The sequence below is a fragment of the Eleutherodactylus coqui genome, chromosome 13 (assembly GCF_035609145.1).
Source record: "Eleutherodactylus coqui strain aEleCoq1 chromosome 13, aEleCoq1.hap1, whole genome shotgun sequence".
In the NCBI taxonomy this organism is placed as follows: Eukaryota; Metazoa; Chordata; class Amphibia; order Anura; family Eleutherodactylidae; genus Eleutherodactylus; species Eleutherodactylus coqui.
In genome coordinates this window covers 125968614-125990873 of record NC_089849.1, presented here as the reverse complement: position 1 = coordinate 125990873, position 22260 = coordinate 125968614, and the positions used below count along the sequence as shown (strand labels likewise).

Below are 22260 nucleotides of genomic sequence, written 5' to 3'. Positions count from 1 at the left end.
CAATACAAGTACATGTCCAGAGTCTTTAATGTGGGACGGAAGGGAGACTACAAATTTCTGTAAATGTAGATCAATGTAGTGTGACAGTGCGCTGGTGATGGAATGTATCCCCGCTATAATTGGGCGGCCTGGGGGTCGTGCGATGTCTTTATGCACCTTCGGGAGAAAATAAAAAAACGGAATTTCTGGATTTTTAACACATATAAAATCTTTCCTTTTTACCCAGGCAGTTATTTCTTAAAGCTTCATCCACCAGGCTAAATAATTTAGTCGAAATGACATCTGTTGGGTCGGACCTTCGTTTCTTATAATATTTTTGATCACTCAATATCCTATCCGATTCCCATAGATAATACTCCAGATCCATAATAACCACCCCTCCCCCTTTATCAGCCTTCTTGATCACAATATCATTCCTTGAGGCTAGGTTTTTTAGGGTATGGAGTTGTTCCCGGGTCATATTCTCTGGGACATCTACATCCTTATTACACATTACAGAAAAATCTTGAATTACATTGTGATAAAATGTTTCTATAAAATTACCGCGACTCTCCACTGGATTAAATTTACTAATAGGTTTAAGATTGGTAAAAATAGGATCCTCTAAGTGGAACGATTCGCCTATTTGTTGATTAGGATTATCATTCTTCAATTTTTGCATAGCGAAATATCGACGTACAGTGAGTTTCTTAATATATTGATTAAGACCCACGAATAGGTCGAACAAATTTGCTTTTGCTGATGGACTAAAAGATAGGCCTTCCTTTCTCCGTAAAATATATTTCGAAATATTAAAAATCCCCATCTCACGCGCCTCATTTGTCCCGATTACTCTGGTGTTAAGATCGCGCTCAATTTTTTTGATGTTTTTTGTATCCCAGACCTCCTTCCGCCCCTTTTACCTCGACGTCTTGGAAATTCCTTTTTCTTTGTTTGATTTGTGTCGAGGGTGATAGGGGTTGATAGAACTGAAAAATCTTTTTGGACTTTACCCCGGATACTGCTCTGGAGTTTACCACCCAAGGAGTTGTGGGCTCCAGAACCGGAAAAAGGGCCTCAGTGCTACAAATCCCTCTTAAAGGACTGTATTTAACTGTTTGTTGTGCAGGTAATCTGCTCAAGGTCTGAGAATTTAAATCAATAACGTTCGGGGGTGAATCGGCTAGTGGTGAACATAAAAGTCTCTTTTCCACTTCAGGTATTGAGGCTTCGATCTCCGGTTCCATTTCTGGACTCTCCACAACTAATCCACTCCTTGCGTTCTTTCCCACAATCAGTGGGGTCATTGGGAGTGCCTCACATACTGGTACAATACTCTCTCATCACCAGCTTAGGAGGAGTTAAGTCAATTAATAAGGGGGTCATTTTCTTAATCAGACCTATCTCCGGTATTTCTGGGACACTCGATAATCTCGAGATTCTACTTACTTGTGTAGATTTGTTCGTTTTAGACGAAGTTTTTTCAGGGTAATCCGACACCTCCTCACCTCTAGGATCCAATCTATTTACCCTAGATTGTGTTACAGAAGGATTGATTTTCTTCTTTGTCGTGGGGGGCTCTAGCGGAGACAATACTAGGAGGGCCCCATCACTGTTCACGCTAGTCCCTCTTTTCTGCATATTCCCTTTATTTTCTGTTTTATTGTTAGGGTTTCTACTCTTACCCTTTTCATTGCCTACACTACTTATCGGGTTATTACGCCATCGAGATTGATTTGTGAAAACACTGGTTTTCCCCAACCATGTCCCACTCCTCCAATTCTCGCCATGTGTATGATTATTTCTTTTCCATGCATTAGTATTATTTCTAGAATTCCATCCCGCGGTTCTGTTACCCCCTCCCCTAGAGTTATGGGTCCTAGTCCTATTAGAGGGTCGTTCAGATTTATCAGGCTTCTCTCTCCCCCTATTAACCATCTTTTTATATTCCCAGGGGAAATAATTCTCCTGAGAATAATCCATAGCATCCCTTTTTAATTTATCAAATTATCGCCCAATTATAGCGGGGATACATTCCATCACCAGCGCACTGTCACACTACATTGATCTACATTTACAAACATTTGTAGTCTCCCTTCCTTCCCACATTAAAGACTCTGGACATGTACTTGTATTGCTTGCACAACTATCATGGAAAGAGTCGCACACATGGTGCACACTGGATGTCACATCCCTCTACTCGAACATTCAGCACCATCAAGGTCTTTTAGCGATACAATCCTCTTTTGAAGACGATCCCTTGATGAGTCCCAAAAGACATTTCTATTAGAGGCTATAGGTTTTATTCTAAATAATAACTATTTTTCTTTTAATGGTCATTTCTATCAGCAGATGAATGGAACGGCCATGGGGACGCGTTTCGCACCCAGTTACGCAAATTTATTTATGGGTGCGTTCGAGAGGAGTCATTTTACTGATAGCCGGGTAGTATTTTTTAAGCGTTTCATTGACGACATTATTATGGTTTGGGATGGTGACACGAAAGATTTGGAAGGTTTTATTGGTGGTATCAATAAGAATGATTGTCAACTTGGATTTCCTAGTATTAGGCACCCGACAGAAATAGTCTTTTTAGATTTAGTGATTTTTATTGATAATGGGGAAATTAAAACAAGAACACATTTTAAGAAGACCGATTGTAAAAGTTATCTGAGTTTTAATAGTTGTCATAAGAAATGCTGGCGGACAAACATCCCATATGGCCAACTGAAGCGTCTTAGAAGGAATTCCTCATCAGTTGAGATTTCTAAAAACCAGGCGGAAATAATCAAAACCAGGTTCATTGAGAAAGGTTACCCCATAAGCCTAATCAATGATGCATACAAGAAAGTCTTGACAGAACGAAGACCTCCCTTGGAAAAGGCGAAGAAAAATACGGAGAGCAATGAGTTTGATAAAAGACTTCTATTTTTGACCAAATTTAATACGCAACATAAAACAATAGAAAGAAGAATGAGGAAAAATTGGGATTTATTGAAACAGGATCCATTTTTGTCTAAAGAATTATCTGAGGGACCGAAGATCGTTTATCGTAAGGATAGAACCCTTCAGAATATTATAGCGCCATCAGATCCACTGAAAAAAACTGCTAATAATAAAAGAAAACTTCCGGCTAGATTGAGGGGATATAATGTAGGGGTGTTCAGGTGCCAAAACAATCGGTGTAAATGTTGGGCCTCTATTCCGAATGGAAGAAGAGAAATGTTTATAGAGCGTGAGAACAAAGCCGTACAATTTAAACAAGGCTTGAATAGTGAGTCTGCGTGGGTTATGTACTGGAGCGCCCGTGCGGACTCCGATATATGGGCCGAACTACGGAAAATGGAAGAATAAGGATCAACCAACATCGATTCAATCTAGGATCGGGCTTCATGAAACAGCGGATCACGGCACGTTAAAGAAATCCACAATCAGGACCCCACTAAACTAATCGTTACGCCATCAGAAACTATTCCCTCCAGATCTTTTTCCCAACTCCGCCAGCGGGAAAGGTTTTGGATATTTCGGATGAATTCTTTATTTCCCAATGGTCTGAATGAAACTTTAGAAAAATCACTTAATATTATCTTTGTCAATGTTGGATTAGTTTTATTTAGGATTTTATAGATTGCGAATGATAAGGTATTTATACGGTTGTTATTAATATACTCCATATGATACATTAATGTATCTGGTATTAATGAAATGTAGTTACTAGAAGGTCTAGTGTAATATTTGGTCATTTTAACTAATCTCTCTATTTATTATTTAGCTCTTCATATTTCTAAATTCTGGGCGCTACAAGCAATTTATATTTATAGATTTCCGTTTAAGCCTGTACGTAGGAGTGGTTATGCTCCTCCAATGGGGAATGTAGCGTCATGGTTGGTGATCCATTTTACCCGCACCAGTACCCCGTATAACGGAGGAGAGATTGAAGGGGGACGTGGTGCACCTTTGTAAACCACGCCCCCTACAGTGCTGGTGATGATGAGGTACGTAGCACTACACCTCCGGTGGAATGCACGTACCTCTCAGGACCGTTCATCTGATGCAGGCTGGTTCACGGGACTTTGCCGCTTGCATACAGTATTATGGCCCCGTATAGTGGAGGAGATATGTAAAGGGGACGTGACGAGCTTCTGCAATTCACGCCCCCCATAACGTCAGCGATGACGTGGTACGGAGCACGACACCTAGGTGTTATGCACGCACCTCCCAGCACCTGTCAGATGACGGAGGCAGGTCGACGGGGCTCCGCCCCCTGTCCACACGCGCCTGACCGGCGTCTAGCATGGTGCAGGGAATGGCTGCAGCTGTAATCTATGGGGATCCCTGATCAAGGTATGTGATGTGTGTGTATATATATATATATATATATATATATGTGTATGATTTAACATTTGGTTTGTGAGCTTGATAAAGACGTCAGGAGACGTTGAAACGCGTTGCCTTTAAAATTTATGTGTATTTTCTTGGGGGAACAATAAATGTAGCTTGCTATTTACCACGGTTTTAGAAGCTTTTCCCCTATTTAGACTTAAGGGCTGATGGTGCAGCGCAGCATAAAGAATACGTTTTTTTTCTGTCCTTTTTTTATTTCACGTTCCTCATTTTTCCCTCTGATCTATGGGGCACTTCTCTAGCTGCTGCTCTCCAGTATAACTTAGCCGAATCAACAGATTCTTTATTACAAGTTATTCTGGATTAAGCCATAGACCCCTCTGGCAAAGAAACCTTGAAAGGTGAACGTGGACTTTCGGTGCTGGCGGAACACAAGAAACCTTTTTTGTTGCTCCGCCTGGCACCTGGTAAGTAGAACCCGTATAGTGGTTTATTTTTCATCATTTTCCCCTGAGCAATGGCGCTCTCCCTAATTCTTGTTTCTATTGATTGTTATAAATAGGAAAAGCTAATGGGTCCCAACTCCATTATTCAATTCTATGTGCAAAAGAATTGGCGTCCAAATTTTACATACGGAATGTAATTTTCTCACTTTCCGGTGTCATAGAAACGTGAAATTTGGCACGAGCATTGATTATGTCATAAATAGGAAAAGGTAATGGGTCCCAACTCGATTATTCAGTTCTATGCGCAAAAGAATTGGCGTCCAAATTTTACATACGGAATGTAATTTTCTCACTTTCCGGTGTCATAGAAACGTGAAATTTGGCACGAGCATTGATTATGTCATAAATAGGAAAAGGTAATGGGTCCCAACTCGATTATTCAGTTCTAGCGCAAAAGAATTGACGTCAAAATTTTACATACGGAATCTAATTCTCTCACTTCCTGATGTCATTTTATATGAAGGAAACGTCGCATGGTTGCCTCCACGTGGTGTTTCCTGGGTAATGCAGAGAACTATGCAAAATGGTGAACATATGTTTTTCCTCAGTATCTCTAAAGTAACCACGACTTCATAAGATTTTCCGTGTGAACACCAGATAAACACCAGTACCAAATTAACTCGGGCGAAGCCGGGTATATCAGCTAGTATATATATATATATATATTTTTTTTTTTTTTTACAAAACCACTTTGAGACAAGTCCATCCAGACTCCATTACTCTGATGGTTTATGCCAAGTTAAAGGTCTTATCAAACGTTTTCTAACTGACCAGACTGCAGATGACAGTATAAAATGGAAGACATTTTTAAAGTACTCCCCTTTTAATTAAGTGCGCCCTGCTCCTACCTTGTTCCCCGTCTGGCTCCTGCGGTGAGCATGTGGTGGTCATTGTACAGTGACAACTCAGTGAGTCGCTGGCCTCAGCGCTTACCTGCTTTTCATACATGGTTAACCATTTGAAGCCAGTGATGGCTCAGCAGGTACATGAAGGATGAATGGCACCTTACTGTTGTGGGACTAGATGGACTGGCGGGGGACAGTGGGGGGATGCCGGACTGCGGTTCATATAAAAGGTGAGCGCTGGTTTTATACAATTTTCTTAAAGAGGTCCGGCAACCACTTTAAAGGAGTTCTCTGTCCAGTATTAACATCAGATCAGCGGAGGGGAATCGGCCTTCAGGCAACCCCACCATTCATCTGTCCAAAGGGGCCGAGGCAGTGCTGTACGTTTGGCAGAAGCTGTGCCTGGTTCTGTAGGTCAGTCCTATTCAAGTGAATGGGATTAAGCAGCAATTTTAGACACGGCCACTTCCAGACGTGTGGCGCAGTGTCCACTGACACTTTAGGCCTCATGTCCACGGGCAGATTTGAATTGTGGCCCAGCACGGAGACCCACAGTTCAAGCCGCCCATAGTGAACCATGGATGTCTGCACTTACATTTACACATGCAGATTTGTTTTCCGGATTCCGCATGTGGAAGGCAAATCGCTGCATGCTCCGTTACAGTGTGGATTCCATGTGGAGGTCAGTGGAAGCCGTCCGATCTGCGGCCCGTCCACCATGTCCACGGATTCTGCGGCAAAGCAGGAGTTTGAAAACAATCAAAGCAGTATTGTGATCCTGTAAATCCCCTTTAACATAACTAGCCTGCGCGGGGTGAGGTGGGGGCGGGGAAGGGGTGCGGGTTGTGGAGGGGGCGGGGAAGGGGGGCGGGTTGTGGAGGGGGCGGGTTTGATGTGCCGTTCTTACAGTATGTATAGAATAAAGTATCATTGAACCCTTTCACAGATTCCCCCGTGGATTCGTACAAGCCTTTGTGGTTTGATCGCAAAATGGATACAGTGAGCAAAGAAGTGACGTACGTTTACCGCGGCACTTACTGGGAGGCCAAGGAGAAGCAGGAGTGGAGCGCCTGCCCAGACATCTTCTGAGGAGCGCGGGGAAGAGGCCACATCTCAGTCCCTCCCATCCTCTTCCTCCCTATACTTTGTCCATGCCCTTTACCTTTTGGCAATGCCTTACTGACCTACTTTTGGCCCCTCTGAACGAAGCAATGGTCTGCAGATCACCCCAGTGAATTAATAAGGTGTTTGTGTTTTTTCTTTCTCCTCTTCCTCGTGTCACCAGCAGATCATCATGACCGTTCGGTAGCACTCATGCCGCTGGGGATAAAGCACTAATGCATATAGTGTGGCCTTCAATTAGCCCCGCTGGTGACATTGCACACAAGATTTGGCTTTACTAGGTTTTTGTTGGGAGTTTCTTTTCCTCGTCTGCAGAGCATTGCTTTGGTGAAATCCTCTTCGGGTCGCAAAACCATCCCACAGCCACCACCTTGAGCACTAGGGTGGGTGGGTGGTTGTCTGCCTTATGTTTGAGTTAATCTTTGTGATTTTATTTGGGTTTGTCGGGTCCTTTTATTGTTTGTTCTTTTCTTTTTGATGAGGGGGTGGAGATAAATGTGGGGGAGGGTACGGCAAGGGCTCAGACTTCTGGTATGAAGTTTGGGGACTCAACGGAGGGTGTGCTCTGTCCTGCCATTAATATATATATATATATATATATATATATATATATATATATATATAATTAGTTTTCCAGTCTTTTCTTTGTTCCCCCATCACTACCTCTCGCTGTGTGTCTCACCTTTTTCTCTTTCTCTGTTTCTGTGCAAATACTAAATAAATTAAATAAAGATCAGATTATACCTCTGAGGCTCTTCTGGTGGGATCTACATTGCGTGGCGCTGGTACTGCTTGCAGTGACTTCAGATTATCCGCAGAGTAGGTGGTCCTAACTTCCTGATTGCAGATTTCTAACATAGAGGAGATGTAATTCTGCAATTAAAACCTACAGAATAAAATGTAAGATGTTCTGCAGAACGCATTCCAAAACACATAATCTGTATTGGTTGACAAAATCCGCATTGACGGTCCCTTGTGATGGATCCCTGTAATGTGTTTCCCTGAAAATAAGACCCTGTTTTATATTAATTTTTGCCCCAAAAGAGGCAATAGGTCTCTTTTTCAGGGTATGTCTTATACTTACCTAGCAGACTCGGTCCAGGTCCTTCCTGCTGCTCTCCGCTTCTTGCAGTCCTCGGCCGCCTCCAGTTCCCACCTCCAAGAAGTGATGGCTCTGATTGGCTGAGCAGCGCTGAATGAACCAATCAGTGCGGCACTCGATGGCTGTGACAGGTTCATCGAGCGCTGCACTGATTGGAGGAGCAGCAGTCAAAGAACCAATAACAGCTATCACGTTGTGGAGGTGGGATTTATGAATTGGCTGAGCCGCGGCTTTGTTTGGCCAATTCATAAATTCTGCCTCCACAAAGATAGGGCTTATTTTCGGTGTAGGGCTTCTATTTCAAGACTCCCTGAGAATGTGGACAAAGCCTATTTTGGGATAGGGCTTATTTTCAGGGAAACAGGGTAGTTCTTTTTATATGGCTTGATTTCACCTGGGTAGCTGACAATAGTCACGGAGATCGGTGCTGGTTATACTGGGCGTCACACAGGCTCATTCAGAATGTATGCGGAGCGAACGATCATACAAATGGGAAGCTCTGCCAACAACGATTGTTTTTTCCCCTGCTGCGCTAAAGATGCCATCAGTTAATGAGCAGGCGTTCATCAGCTGCCGCTTTACATGATCCGATTGTGCAAGCAAACATTCCTATAAATGTATTTGCCCAATCATTAGGCCATGTAAAGCCCCTTATGGTAATACAGTGGGGGGCAACTGGCCCATGTCACCTGCCGAAGACTCCACACTGCAAGCCTTTGTCTGAAGATGGGAGAAAGGGAAAGGTGAGTGTGAAAAACAGCGAGGAATGTGGCTGGTCTGGTGCAGCTCCATAGGGGTATGAGGCTGGCTAGATAAAGGTATGTGGCAGCATTATACAAGGGGTTAGTCACAAAGGTTCCGCACTGCAGTTATATTAAAGCCTCTGTTGGATGTTGTCGGTTTATTGATGTAACACACATTTATAGAAGACTCGATCCATCATTAATTTTTTTTTAAACTATGATTGCGCATGCGTCTGGCACGTCCGGACGCATCCGCAATGCTGAAGAAAGAAGATCCGTCCAACGCAGAGGAGATCTGTGCAGGAGCCGGAGAGGTAAGAAAACCTTCCCAATGTCTGAGCACACAGGGATTCCGCTGCGGGATTCAGTAGTGGAATCCATGCGTGCAAATGGACGTTGGGCCCAATACTGCTGTAATGCAAAGTGATGCTTTTATTATAGGTGCTGGAGGCCGTGGCCGAGGCACGAGGCAGGGGGCTGCCTTTGTCGAGCGATAACCTCACTTTTAGGCAGGGCTGTTCTTGTCCTACAAGTCAGGGTGAGGTTGTTCCTCCCTTTTGTTTAATCTTCATTCTGAAGTCTGTTCCCTGTGTGAACACAACCTACTGGTCGTACTGGATGTGCTGCGTCTGGGGTTCAGTGCGAACGTGGCAATAAGTGATTACAATATCTGAGCAAACCCATCATTTATTGTGGAAAACTGACAGAAGGAAGGCTCTAGTACCCTGTTGTACCGCCTCTAGCTTGGATACAAGATGTGATACTGGTGGGCATGGAGGCTCTAGTACCCTGTTGTACCACCTCTAGCTTGGATACAAGATGTGATACAGGGGGCATGGAGGCTCTAGTACCCTGTTGTACCGCCTCTAGTTTGGATACAACATGTGATACTGGTGGGCATGGAGGCTCTAGCACCCTGTTGTACCGCCTCTAGTTTGGATACAACATGTGATACTGGTGGGTATGGAGGCTCTAGTACCCTGTTGTACTGCCTCTAGCTTGGATACAACATGTGATACTGGTGGGCATGGAGGCTCTAGTACCCTGTTGTACCGCCTCTAGCTTGGATACAAGATGTGATACAGCCGGGCATGGAGGCTCTAGTACCCTGTTGTACCGCCTCTAGCTTGGATACAACATGTGATACTGGTGGGCATGGAGGCTCTAGTACCCTGTTGTACCACCTCTAGCTTGGATACAACATGTGATACTGGTGGACATGGAGGCTCTAGTACCCTGTTGTACCACCTCTAGCTTGGATACAACATATGATACGGGCAGGCATGGAGGCTCTAGTACCCTGTTGGACCACCTCTAGTTTGGATACAACATGTGATACTGGTGGGCATGGAGGCTCTAGTACCCTGTTGTACCGCCTCTAGTTTGGATACAACATGTGATACTGGTGGGCATGGAGGCTCTAGTACCCTGTTGTACCGCCTCTAGCTTGGATACAACATGTGATACAGGTGGGCATGGATGCTCTAGTACCCTGTTGTACCGCCTCTAGCTTGGATACAACATGTGATACAGATGGGTATGGAGGCTCTAGTACCCTGTTATACCACCTCTAACTTGGATACAACATGTGATACTTGGTGGCATAGAGGCTCTAGTACCCTGTTGTACCGCCTCTAGCTTGGATACAACATGTGATACTGGTGGACATGGAGGCTCTAGTACCCTGTTGTACCGTCCCTAGCTTGGATACAAGATGTGATATGGGTGGGCATGGAGGCTCTAGTACCCTGTTGTACCGTCCCTAGCTTGGATACAAGATGTGATATGGGTGGGCATGGAGGCTCTAGTACCCTGTTGTACCACCTCTAGTTTGGATACAAGATGTGATACAGGCAGCTATGGAAGCTCTAGTACCCTGTTGTACCACCTCTAGTTTGGATACAGCATGTGATACTGGTGGACATGTAGGCTCTAGTACCCTGTTGTACTGCCTCTAGCTTGGATACAACATGTGATACTGGTGGGCATGGAGGCTCTAGTACCCTGTTGTACCACCTCTAGCTTGGATACAACATGTGATACTGGTGGACATGGAGGCTCTAGTACCCTGTTGTACCACCTCTAGCTTGGATACAACATATGATACGGGCAGGCATGGAGGCTCTAGTACCCTGTTGTACCACCTCTTGCTTGGATACAACATGTGATACTGGTGGACATGGAGGCTCTAGTACCCTGTTGTACTGCCTCTAGCTCGGATACAACATGTGATACGGGCAGGCATGGAGGCTCTAGTACCCTGTTGTACCGCCTCTAGCTTGGATACAACATGTGATACAGGTGGGCATGGATGCTCTAGTACCCTGTTGTACCGCCTCTAGCTTGGATACAACATGTGATACTGGTGGACATGGAGGCTCTAGTACCCTGTTGTACTGCCTCTAGCTCGGATACAACATGTGATACGGGCAGGCATGGAGGCTCTAGTACCCTGTTGTACCGCCTCTAGCTTGGATACAACATGTGATACAGGTGGGCATGGATGCTCTAGTACCCTGTTGTACCACCTCTAGCTTGGATACAACATGTGATACAGATGGGTATGGAGGCTCTAGTACCCTGTTGTACCACCTGTAGTTTGGATACAACATGTGATACTTGGTGGCATAGAGGCTCTAGTACCCTGTTGTACCACCTCTAATTTGGATAGAAGATGATACAGCCAGCTATGGAAGCTCTAGTACCCTGTTGTACCGCCTCTAGTTTGGATACAGCATGTGATACTGGTGGACATGTAGGCTCTAGTACCCTGTTGTACCACCTCTTGCTTGGATGCAAGATGTGATACAGGCAGGCATAGAGGCTCTAGTACCCTGTTGTACCGCCCCTAGCTTGGATACAAGATGTGATACGGGTGGGCATGGAGGCTCTAGTACTCTGTATCGTCTCTGGCTTGGATACAAGATGTGATACAGGTGGGCATGGAGGCTCTAGTACCCTGTTGTACCGTCCCTAGCTTGGATACAAGATGTGATACGGGTGGGCATGGAGGCTGTAGTACCCTGTTGTACTGCCTCTAGCTTGGATGCAAAATGTGATACAGGCAGGCATGGAGGCTCTAGTACCCTGCTCTGCTGCCTCTCGCTTGGATTCAAGATGTGATACGGGGAGGGAGGGGTATACAGGTTCCTTACAGTATCCTGTGCCATATCTGGGTACCACGATTACTGGGGTATACTATGCTTCACTGCTGCTGAAATTGCAGGAGGCCATCAAAATCAGCGATGTGGCATGCTGGCCAAAGGTGTCCACCTTCTGCAAGACAATCTCCATCTGGGCGATATGTGAGTTGTGAATTGGGGCATTCTGCTGCGGGTATAAAAATTCTACCGCATTCCCCTTATTCACAAAACCTTTCACCATCGGACTTCAACCTCTTTTCAACAAAAAAGTCATTTTTGAAGGGCAAGCATTTTCCAGATGAGGAGCCTCTGATTTCCGAATCCACAACGTGGCTTTTGGAGCAACCTGTTGACTTCTACAAGCAAGGTGTTTACAGTTGCATAAAGGTATGGGAGAAGTGTGACCCCCTTGGTGGTACATACGTAGAGAAGGACTAATAACTGTGCTAAGCTTCGCTGCTCTAAGTCCACAGGAAGTGGCTCGAGAAATCTTTCATGAATGCCCCTTGTAGATACCAGCTCTGCTGGGACACTATAGTGATGGGTCTGTTCCACTGAATTGGTGCATTGCTAGTGTGATGCCAATATTCAAAAAGGGGTCGAAAAGTGACGCTGGAAACTACAGGCCAGTAAGTCTTCTGTTGTGCGTAAAATCCTGGAGGACCTCAAGGATAATAGCTGGATAACAGTATCAACACGGGCTTCTAAGGGGTCACTCCTCTTGGTTATATAAAACGGGAATGCTTGGTCTGAGGAGAATGTGTGTAAGGGGGTAAGTAACTGGTCAGTGATAGAAAGCAGAGGGGGGTTATTAATGGTACATACTCTAGGTACCACAGGGGGCAATATTGGGCCCTATTCTTTTTAATCTATTAATGGACTTTTTGTGTCATCTGTTGAAGCCACATGGTGAGTACCAATTTTATAGTGATTCCCACACTTCAAAGTGCCCCCACTTAGTAGTATTGCCTTTTTTATGCTTCCACTCAGTAATAATGCCCCCCTTTTCTCGTCCGTATCATTGGGGGCCACAGCTAGACCATGGGATATAGCCACTGCCACTAGGAGGCGACACTAAGCACAAGTGTTAGCTCCTCCCACCGGCTATCTCCCCCTTGCAGGCACTCAGCTAATCAGGCTTTAGCTTAGTCTGCAGGAGGCAGACGTGCCAAGCATTACGGTTAGTCGGGGATTTTCCCTGGCTTACCTGTCCTCCCGGGGGAAGACGCAGGCAGGTGGTGTCTTCGCCACTCTGCGGTGCCTTATCCATAGAAGAAAAGGTGGCCCGACCCTGCCCTTGTGCATTGGCGTCGTGCCCCTCTGGAGTGGCGCCCCTCCTTACAGTGAGCGCTGGGGGGGCACTGCTGGAGCGCAGACGTGGTGGAAAGGAGAGCAGCCGAGGACGTAGTCAACCCCCCTCCATCGCCTCGGGTCTGCAGGTCGGCTGTCGTGGAGCCCCTCAGGGGGGCCCACCAGGAGATCCCCCCCCCCCCCCGTTCCATGGAGCTACGGTGCCCCGGAGAACCCCTCTAGATGGCCTGTCCAGAGTGTAGCATTAGGACCTGCGGAAAGGGGACCGGGACCAGGACTCGGCCAGGAGGCTACTGCGGGATGCTGGTCGTGGGCGGCGGCAGCACGCGCGGCCTGGCTGCGGCTGGGGGCAGCGAGGCAGCAGGAGCTGCTGGGCGGCAGGTGTGGAGGCGAGTGTGCGGTGCAGCAGTACCCTCTTGGAGCATCTGCTGTGCTAGGGAGCTGCTCCAGCGCATTATCCAGCGCCGTTGCTAAGGCAGCAAAGCTCAGCGCAGTACCCACCCAGTGCCAGTCTTCCTTCAGCGCCAGTCGTCTGTCAGCACCTGTCTTCAGCGAAGCGCCGGTCGTCGGCAGCACCAATCTCCAGCAGCATCTGTTGCCAGCGCCGGGTCCGCAGAGAAACCCGTCGCATACCGCCAGGACCCAGAGGCTCCAGCTGGGTTAACACAGCCGCGGAACAGCTGCCGGACCGGGTAAGCCCTGCCGAGGCAGCACTTCCCTGTGGTTCCCTCCCTCCCCCCCTGCAGGTGCTCGCAGTAGTACCTCGTGGGTCCCCAACGTTTTGTGGATTACGCCATGTCTGACCCCAGACCAGAGGGTTCCAGTCAGGCTATGGGGAGGGACACATTTTATGCGTGTGCATTATGCAACGCTAAATTCCCATGCGGTCAGGCAGAATCCCGCTGCGCAAAATGTGTTCCGGCTCGGTCAGCTCCAGGGACCCCGGTGCTCCCCGCCGCCCCTGTGTAGCAGGCGGCCGAGCCTGAGTGGGCTAGGTCCCTTGCCGCGGCGGTTTCGGGCCTAGCCAGTTCGTCAGCTGCAATTCTACGCCGCCTAGAGTCTAATTCTGAGGCGTCCTCCCCGGAACGTCCACGAGGAAGATCGCATAAGCGGCGGAAATCCCATAGTCGTGAGGATGTTCCCCATAGGTCTCGCTGCTCCAGAAGGTCATCCATGTCCTTTAGGTCACACCTCTCAAGGGAATCGTATCGCGGGTCCCACGGCTCCAGAGAGTCGGTTCGTACGTATCATCAGTCCAGGCACTCCTCGCGGTCCTGCTCTACAGCAAGGTCGCCCGGTCCCATCTGGACCCTTCTCAGCCCTCATGCTCTTCAGCTTCTCAGACTACAGCCCAGGCACAGCAGCCGCAGTCTTCAGCAGGGGGGAGTAGCGGTTCGGAGGAGGACGAACGGTCGGGGGTGTCGTGTCTCTCTGATCTGGATGAGGAACAGGTATCCAGACTGGCCACTTTAATGGACAGCCTGGTGGTAGCGGTTAAAGACACACTTCAGGTGGCGGATGCACCACCAGCGACTGTGTCCTTGAAGCAGCAGAAGCGGCCGCGTCAGGTGTTTCCTGCTCATCAGGATTTTGCAGAGGTTATAGAGGAAGAATGGCAAAATCCGGATAAACGATTTAGGCATCCGGGGAAATCCTGGGAGGTCACGTATCCCTTTCCGGAAGATCTCGTGAGAAAGTGGTCAGCACCCCCGGTAGTGGACCCGCCCGTTTCACGTCTGTCAAGAGGCACCGCGCTACCCTCAGCCGAGATCGCGACACTGACGGACCCGCAAGACAGAAAGCTGGACGCGTTGGCAAAATCAGCGTTCCAGGCGGCGGGCACCGCCCTGCGGCCTACTTTCGCTTCCACCTGGGTGAGCAAGGCTTCCGTGGCTTGGGCGAAACAGCTCCGTAAGGACGTCCTGGCAGGCGCCCCACCCAGCGAGCTGTTGGAGGCCACAGATAATATCATCCAGGCGGGTAAATTCATTTGTGCAGCAAGTTTGGATTTGGCAAAATTTGTGGCCAGGCGTCGGCATTTTCGGTGGCCACGCAACGTACCCTCTGGTTAAAAGGGTGGTCAGCGGACGCAGCGTCAAAGGGGGTCCTCACCAAACTCCCCTTTGAGGGCAACAGGCTTTTCGGTACCAGACTAGATGACCTGATTAAGGACGCTACCAGCAGGATGAGTACTTCCCTTTCACAGGTTCCTAATAGGCGAGAGAAGGTGGTAACAAAGAAAAAGCCCTTTTTTCACTTCTTTCGCCAGTTTACCTCCCGGTCTGCAATGGGTCAGTGGTCTCAGCCTAGAAGGCCCCCAACAGAGCAGGGGAAGGGTCCCTCCTTTAAGACTAGGTCAGCCTGGCGGTCCCGGGCAAGAGCTGTCAGGGGCGCAGGTACGAAGAATTCAGCATGAGGATCTGCCCCCACCCGTTATCAACAAGGTGGGGGGCAGGCTCTCCCTATTTCGGGAAGTATGGCTGAGCCGCGTGGCCGACGCCTGGGTACGGGAGGTCATCTCCATCGGTTACGTAATCGAGTTTGCGGTGCGGCCACGGGATCTTTTTTTTCAGATCCAGAGTGCCAAAGGCTCCCGAAGGGGCGGCAAAGTTCATGCTGGCAATAGAGAACCTGCTGGCGCAGGGGGTAGTGGTGCCGGTGCCAGCGAGGACGGGTTTTTTACTCAAACCTCTTTGTAGTCCCCAAGAAGGATGGCAGGGCTAGGCCGGTGCTCGGTCTGAGACGGTTGAACCAACACATCAGAACAAGACACTTCTGTATGGAGTCCCTCAGGTTAGTGATCGCATCCATGGAACTGAGGGAGTTTCTGTCGTCGGTGGACATCAGGGATCCATGCCTGCATATCCCGGTCCGCGAGTCTCATCAGAAATTCCTGCGCTTCGAGGTCCAGGGGAGACACTATAAATTTACGGCTCTACCATTCGGACTCTCAACATCACTGAGAGTTTTCATGAAAATTCTGGCGGCAGTAATGGCGCTGCTCCACACAAGAGGCGTGGTAGCCATTCCCTACCTAGACGACATCCTGATAAAGGCGCCGTGCCAAGGCAGCAACCTCGAGAGCCTGCGCATCACCCTGCGGACGCTGGAGGATTTTGGGTGGATTATCAAATGCAGCAAGTCCTGCTCAGTACCTATGCAACGCTTGGAGTTCCTGGGGATGGTGTTCGACACCAGGAAGCACCAGATTCAGTTACCCCAACCGAAGAGAGAGGTGCTCATCAGCAGCGTGCGGTCCCTGATGCTAGGGAGACCGGTAACCGTCAGGCATTGTATGAAGGTATTGGGTCGAATGGTCGCGTCATTCGAGGCGATACCGTTCGCGCAATTTCATTCAAGGACATTCCAGCACTTCATTCTGTCGCACTGGAACAGGTCCCTACTGGCGTTGAATCGGCAGATTCGAGTAACTCCCCGGGTCCAGGCCACCCTGAGATGGCGGTTGAATCCCAGAAGAATTCAGGGAGGCCGTGCATTGGCCCCAGAACAGTGGGTGGTACTAACCACAGACGCCAGCCGCTTCGGCTGGGGCGGGACGCTGGGAAGACTGTCAACACAGGGAGTGTGGTCCCCGAGCGAGGCGAAACGTCCAATCAACACCTTGGAGCTGTGAGCCATACGTCTAGCCCTCCGACATTACGGACCAAGTCTCAGGGAAAAGGACATACGGGTCCAGACAGACAACGCAACGGCAATAGTGTATATCAACCATCAGGGTGGCACGCGGAGCGCAAGAGCCATGGGCGAGGTATAAGGAATACTCAGCTGGGCAGAGAGGTACCTGCGGTCCATCTCGGCGGTGTACATCCCAGGTGTGGAGAACTAGGTGGCAGATTTCCTCAGTCAGGAGACGGTGGATCCCGGCGAGTGGGAATTGCACCCAGACGTTTTTCAGGCAATCTGTCGGCGATGGGGCACACCGGACATGGATATGATGGCGTCCAGGATGAACTACAAGGTACGCCCGTTTGTGGCCCGGTCACGAGACCCGCAGGCAGTGGCGGCAGACGCACTAGTCATCTCATGGGCAGGATTTAAGCTTCCCTACGTGTTTCCCCCTCTCCCTCTCATTCAGGGTGCTAGGAAAAATCAGGAAGGAGGGGCGGCCAGTAATCCTGGTAGCACCAGACTGGCTGAGGAGAACTTTGTACGCGAATGTCATAGAGCTTTTGGCCGACATACCGTGGCGGCTGCCAGAGCGGGAAGATCTACTGTCCCAAGGACCCCTTTTCCATCCGAATTCAGGGTCGCTGCGTTTGACGGCATGGCTGTTGAGACCGAGATATTGAGGAGACAGGGGTTCACGGAAGGAGTGATCCAGACAATGATACAGGCCAGGAAGCCGGCATCGTCTAGGATCTACCATCGTGTCTGGAGACGGTTTATCGGCTGGTGCGAGGACCGGCACATCCCGCCCATGCGATTTCGCTGACAAATATTCTGGCGTTTCTGCAGACAGGGCTCGAAGCGGGGCTTAAACTGGGCTCGCTGAGGGGTCAGGTGTCTGCTCTTTCAGTGCTGTTTCAGAGGTCTATTGCGAGTAGGCTGGCGGTGCGGACGTTCCTCCAGGGGGTCGCCCACACGTCGCCTACGTTTCGGCCGCTCACTCAGGCGTGGGATCTCAATCTTTCGAACCACTTAGAGAGGTCCCCCTGCGACTTCTGTCTTGGAAGGTGGTATTTTTGGTAGCAATCACTTCAATTCGAAGGGTTTCCGAGTTGGCGGCCCTGTCGGTTGAGCCGCTCTTCATGATGTTCCACCAGGACAAGGTGGTTCTAAGACCAGCCTTGGAGTTCCTACCGAAGGTAGTCTCACCATTTCATATTAACGAGCACATCGTCCTACCATCTTTCTGCCCGGCTCCGGTATATTCAAGAGAGAGAGCACTGCACCGACTGGACCTGGTCAGAGCCTTACAGATATACGTAGCGAGAACCAGGGATTTTCTGCGGATGGAGACGCTGTTCAGAGGGGCCCCGGAAAGGATCAGCAGCCTCTAAGGTGACCATTTCAATAAGAACACTAGTGGCAGAGGCATACTGCGCCAAGGGGAGCTCGCCTCCGTTCCAGATCACGGCCCACTCCACGTGGGCGGTGGGGGCCTCATGGGCGGTTCGTCACAGGGTCTTAGCACTACAGGTGTGCAAGGCAGCCACTTGGACTTCCTTGCATACATTCTCTAAGTTTTATAGGGTCCATACATATGCATCAGCGGATGCCTCCTTGGGCCGGAAGATTCTGCAGGTGGCGGTCCTCTGACTGCTCTGGACCATTCTGTAAATAGCCCACCCCATGTTTTCGTTCGTGCTTTTGAACGTCGCATGATCTGGCTGTGGCCCCCAATAATACGGACGAGAAACGGATATTTTTGGTATAACTTACCATAAAATCTCTTTCTCGTCGCATTCATTGGGGGGGACAGCACCCCCCCTTACTTCAAAATAGCGGTTGATGGAACTTTCTGTTCTTCAGTCACAGATGGCGTTATATTAGTCCAGAACATTATATGTTTTGTGTGTATAGAAGATGTATTGTTTTGTAATCGTACTCCCACTGGCTGCTCCTACTGCTTGCATACAGACTGATTAGCTGAGTGCCTGCAGGGGGGATATAGCCAGTGGGAGGAGCTAACACTTGTGCTTACTGTCGCCTCCTAGTGGCAGTGGCTATATCCCATGGTCTGGCTGTGTCCCCCAATAAACGCGACGAGAAAGAGATTTTACGGTAAGTTATACCAAAAATATCCGTTTTGCCTATTTTGGTAATAATGCCCCCCTTTTTTTGCCTACAGTTGATATCTTTTTTGTCTCATTCATTAATAATGGTCAATTCTGCTTCCAGTCAGTAATAATGCCCTTTGTACCCCTAGTTAGTTAAACCAATTTTTGCCACTGCCCAGTATTAACGCCGCCTCCTTGCTGTTTTTTTAGATATGTCTCCTCTTGACCCCTTTAGATATGCCACCTTTCCCCTCCCCCTTTTTAGGCATAATGCCACCTTTTGCCCTTTAGATAACAAGCAGACATTTTTCGCAGTGCAGAGTAGTAGTAATCCACTATTATGCTTGTAGGCAGTTAAACCTTTGTTCCCAGAGAGGATAACTCGCCTCCGCTAGTCCAAATATCCGCTGTGTTGCATGCATATTACTCACAAGCCTAGCTTCACAGTTGCACGGGTATCCTTCCAAGGCCTCCGGCACATTGATGCTAGTCCAGCATTCAGAGCAGTAGTGCCTCCTGGCTCCCTGGTGTCCTCGGATATAGCCAGTGCCTGCGTGCGCCTCCTCCCCATTGCCTGCAATGGATATTCCAGAGTGGCTCCTCAATATCACTAGTTGGCCAGTTAGATTTTTACATCTGTTAGGGTACAAGGTAGATGCAATAGCAATTTCAGGCATTTTGGGGATTGGGTGACTCCTTATTCTGTGACTGGATCAATCAATTAACAATCTTCGCAAGAACAGTACCTTAAATCTATAGTGAAGGACTCCCTGGGGGGAAGGGAGTAATGGGCATCTCTGTCCTGGGATCGTGCTGCCCATGGTTCAGGCAGGATGATCCTGGTGACCCCTTTAAACAAGTACATGGTTGTAAGTCGGCGGGTCTAACAATTGCAGCTATATAATCAAAAAAGATGAGCGGTGGGGACTATGTAGCAAAAATGTCCAGGGCTTGAAGGTCTGAGTTTGAGAACTTCGTTGCCAAGAGCCCCAACGCTGCTGCATATTACACCAAGTAGGAGAAGTTAAGTGCCAATAGCAGGAGACATCACTATATGTTAGTAAATTAAGGGGTCGCCTATTTGCTGGGTCAGATGATTGTTTACTCTTGTAAATTAAACTGTTAATGAGTAGGGGATGAGAATGGAAGCTATTAGTCAGGGGCCGTGTGACTGCATAAATGAATCAGAACTTTGAGGTGATGTCTCCATATGCTTGGGAGTATTCAGTTGGGACCCTGAGAAGAGTTCTAGTAAGGTACTCTGGGTGGTTGAGGGTTGCGCTTCATTCTGTCTGCTGTTCTTAGTCATAGTGGGTCCTGAGCTTATTATGTCCATCTTGGGTGTTTCTAGATGAGGATTCTGTTCTAATGGCTAGGATGGGTTGGGGGCACAGATCATGGGTAGACTGTGGTCATCCCACTAACTGTGTATGAGCTCTTCCAGTAAAGGGGGGGGGGGTTAGAGTGCTTGTAGTGTAGTCACCAGGGGGTGATCAGGCTGTCTGTCATACGGACTTTCATTTAAGCTGGAGTAAATAGTGGTTGATTATTTGCTGCTTTATGGCAAGAGGTTATGGGGTATCCATCAGTGCTTGGGATGGAAGCATCGGGTTGACTGTGGCTGATCCCTTGTGTTATACTTGGGCTTTTAGGCCTGCTCTTCTCCCTCTGTGCCTTTAACCGGGCCTACTGGAGCTGTGGAGTGTTCCTGTGGTTCAGGCTCATTTCTGTGGAGGTTCAGAGGGGTAACTAGAGGTCCCTCTCCCTGCCACAATTGGGGGCTCTGTGAATAATCAAACAGCCCCCTACCCTCCTCTTCTTATGGGGCCTCCAGTACCTGCTGGTGGCGGTGGTTTGCCTCTGGGAGCCCTGCTGCTGTTCCCGGACTGGACATGAGGATCGCACATGCGAGAAGATATCGCAGCATACTCCATTTTTCTATGGATCCCGCAGGTATGGCTTCCATTGAAGTGTGGGCGTGCCGCAGATCTGCAGGAACGCAGGAGATTTTATTTAAAAATTGCACTGCGCCTGCGTTCGGCATGTCTGGACGCATCCGCCATGCTGAAGAAAGAACATGCGGCTAGCACGGAGACGCGCTCTGGACAGGTAAGAAAATGTCTCTTTGTCCAAGCCTGCGGGCACGGCTGGATTCCGCTGCAGGATTCAGCAGATGGAATCCATGCATGCAAGTGGACATGAGCCCTTAGGCTGCTGCTTCACCCAGCGTGCTAGGCCACGATTTTCAATAGTAGCTGATCGGGCCGCGCAAGCCCTCAATCTTTTCCTTTCCTCTCAGGGAGCGCTCTGGTGCTGAAATCAGGAGCCTCAGAAAATCTGGTTGGGGCTCACTTCTGCAGGCCAGTCACGGAGCTCTCCCCCCATGCGTCTGGCCCCTGTGCTTTCTAGGCCACGCCCCCAGCACACATCGTTTTTGGTTATTTTTTAAGTATTCTATTCTGCCAGTACTAACCTCTACCATAGTTCCATCCCCATTTCCATTACTTATTGCTCCTGTGTTTTCACATAGACCCTAATTGTTCAGTGAACGGGTGGAGCGCACTGGAGATCTTTATACGGGCATAAACTCAGTGATGAAGATAAGCAAACAGTTTGTCATTCAGTGGCTGGCGGGGTTTACATTGTACAATAATCACAAACAATGATTATTCAGTTCAGCATGATCCAGTGTATAAGGGCCCTTAATCTCAGGTCACCTTCTGCTCCATCTGCCCCTCTGCCTCTGTGGCTGCCCTCCGAGCTCCTAGGTTAATCTCTTCAGGTCCATAGATTTTTCATTTTCATCAAGAGGCATAACTTTCTTACTTTTCCATTGACCTAGACCTACAAGTGTTTATTTACTGCAGGACCAGTTTTCTTCTTTAATGGTGGAAATATAATGTATGGAAAACTTTAAAACATTTTTAAATCGGGAGGAGTTTTTTTGAAATGCAATTGTGCAACTTTTGAGGCTGTGGGGTTACTTTGTACAATGTCCGCAGTGCAGTAGAAATTACATTAACTTTGTCCGATTTGTAATACCAAATGTATATAGCTTTGGTGTTTTTTTAAATTTTTTTGAAAAGAAAACAACGTTTGCTCTCCGCAGCCATAGGCCGCCTGCAGACGGCCATATTCTGAGACTTGTAACATCTTCACTTTTTGTTCATTGGGCAGTGTAAATCTTTGCATTACATTTTTATTTATTCCCCTCAGGGAATTTGAACTTGTGATCATTTGATCGCACTATATACTGTAATATTTTAATATAGCGATTTTTTAATGTTGCCTATCAAGCCACAGGCAGGAAGGCAGGAATTGATGGGCATCTATGCATGGCAGCCCTGGGTGCCTTCAGTAGACTTCTGGCTGCCATGTTAGCCAATTGGCACCACACCCGATCATGTTGCAGGGGTGCCCATGG

General features: G+C 48.3%; 1 protein-coding gene across 2 annotated transcripts in view; it reads left to right on the top strand.

Annotated features, from left to right (window-relative positions):
* Positions 1–7544, top strand: part of OSBP (oxysterol binding protein) — a 66729-nt gene extending 59185 nt beyond the window's left edge. For both annotated transcript variants that reach the window (XM_066586915.1, XM_066586916.1), the window contains exon 14: positions 6621–7544. In XM_066586915.1, the coding sequence (XP_066443012.1) occupies positions 6621–6763 (143 nt within the window). In that variant the 3' untranslated portion in view covers positions 6764–7544. The remainder of the gene's footprint in view (positions 1–6620) is intronic.
* The last annotated feature ends 14716 nt before the right edge of the window (positions 7545–22260 follow it).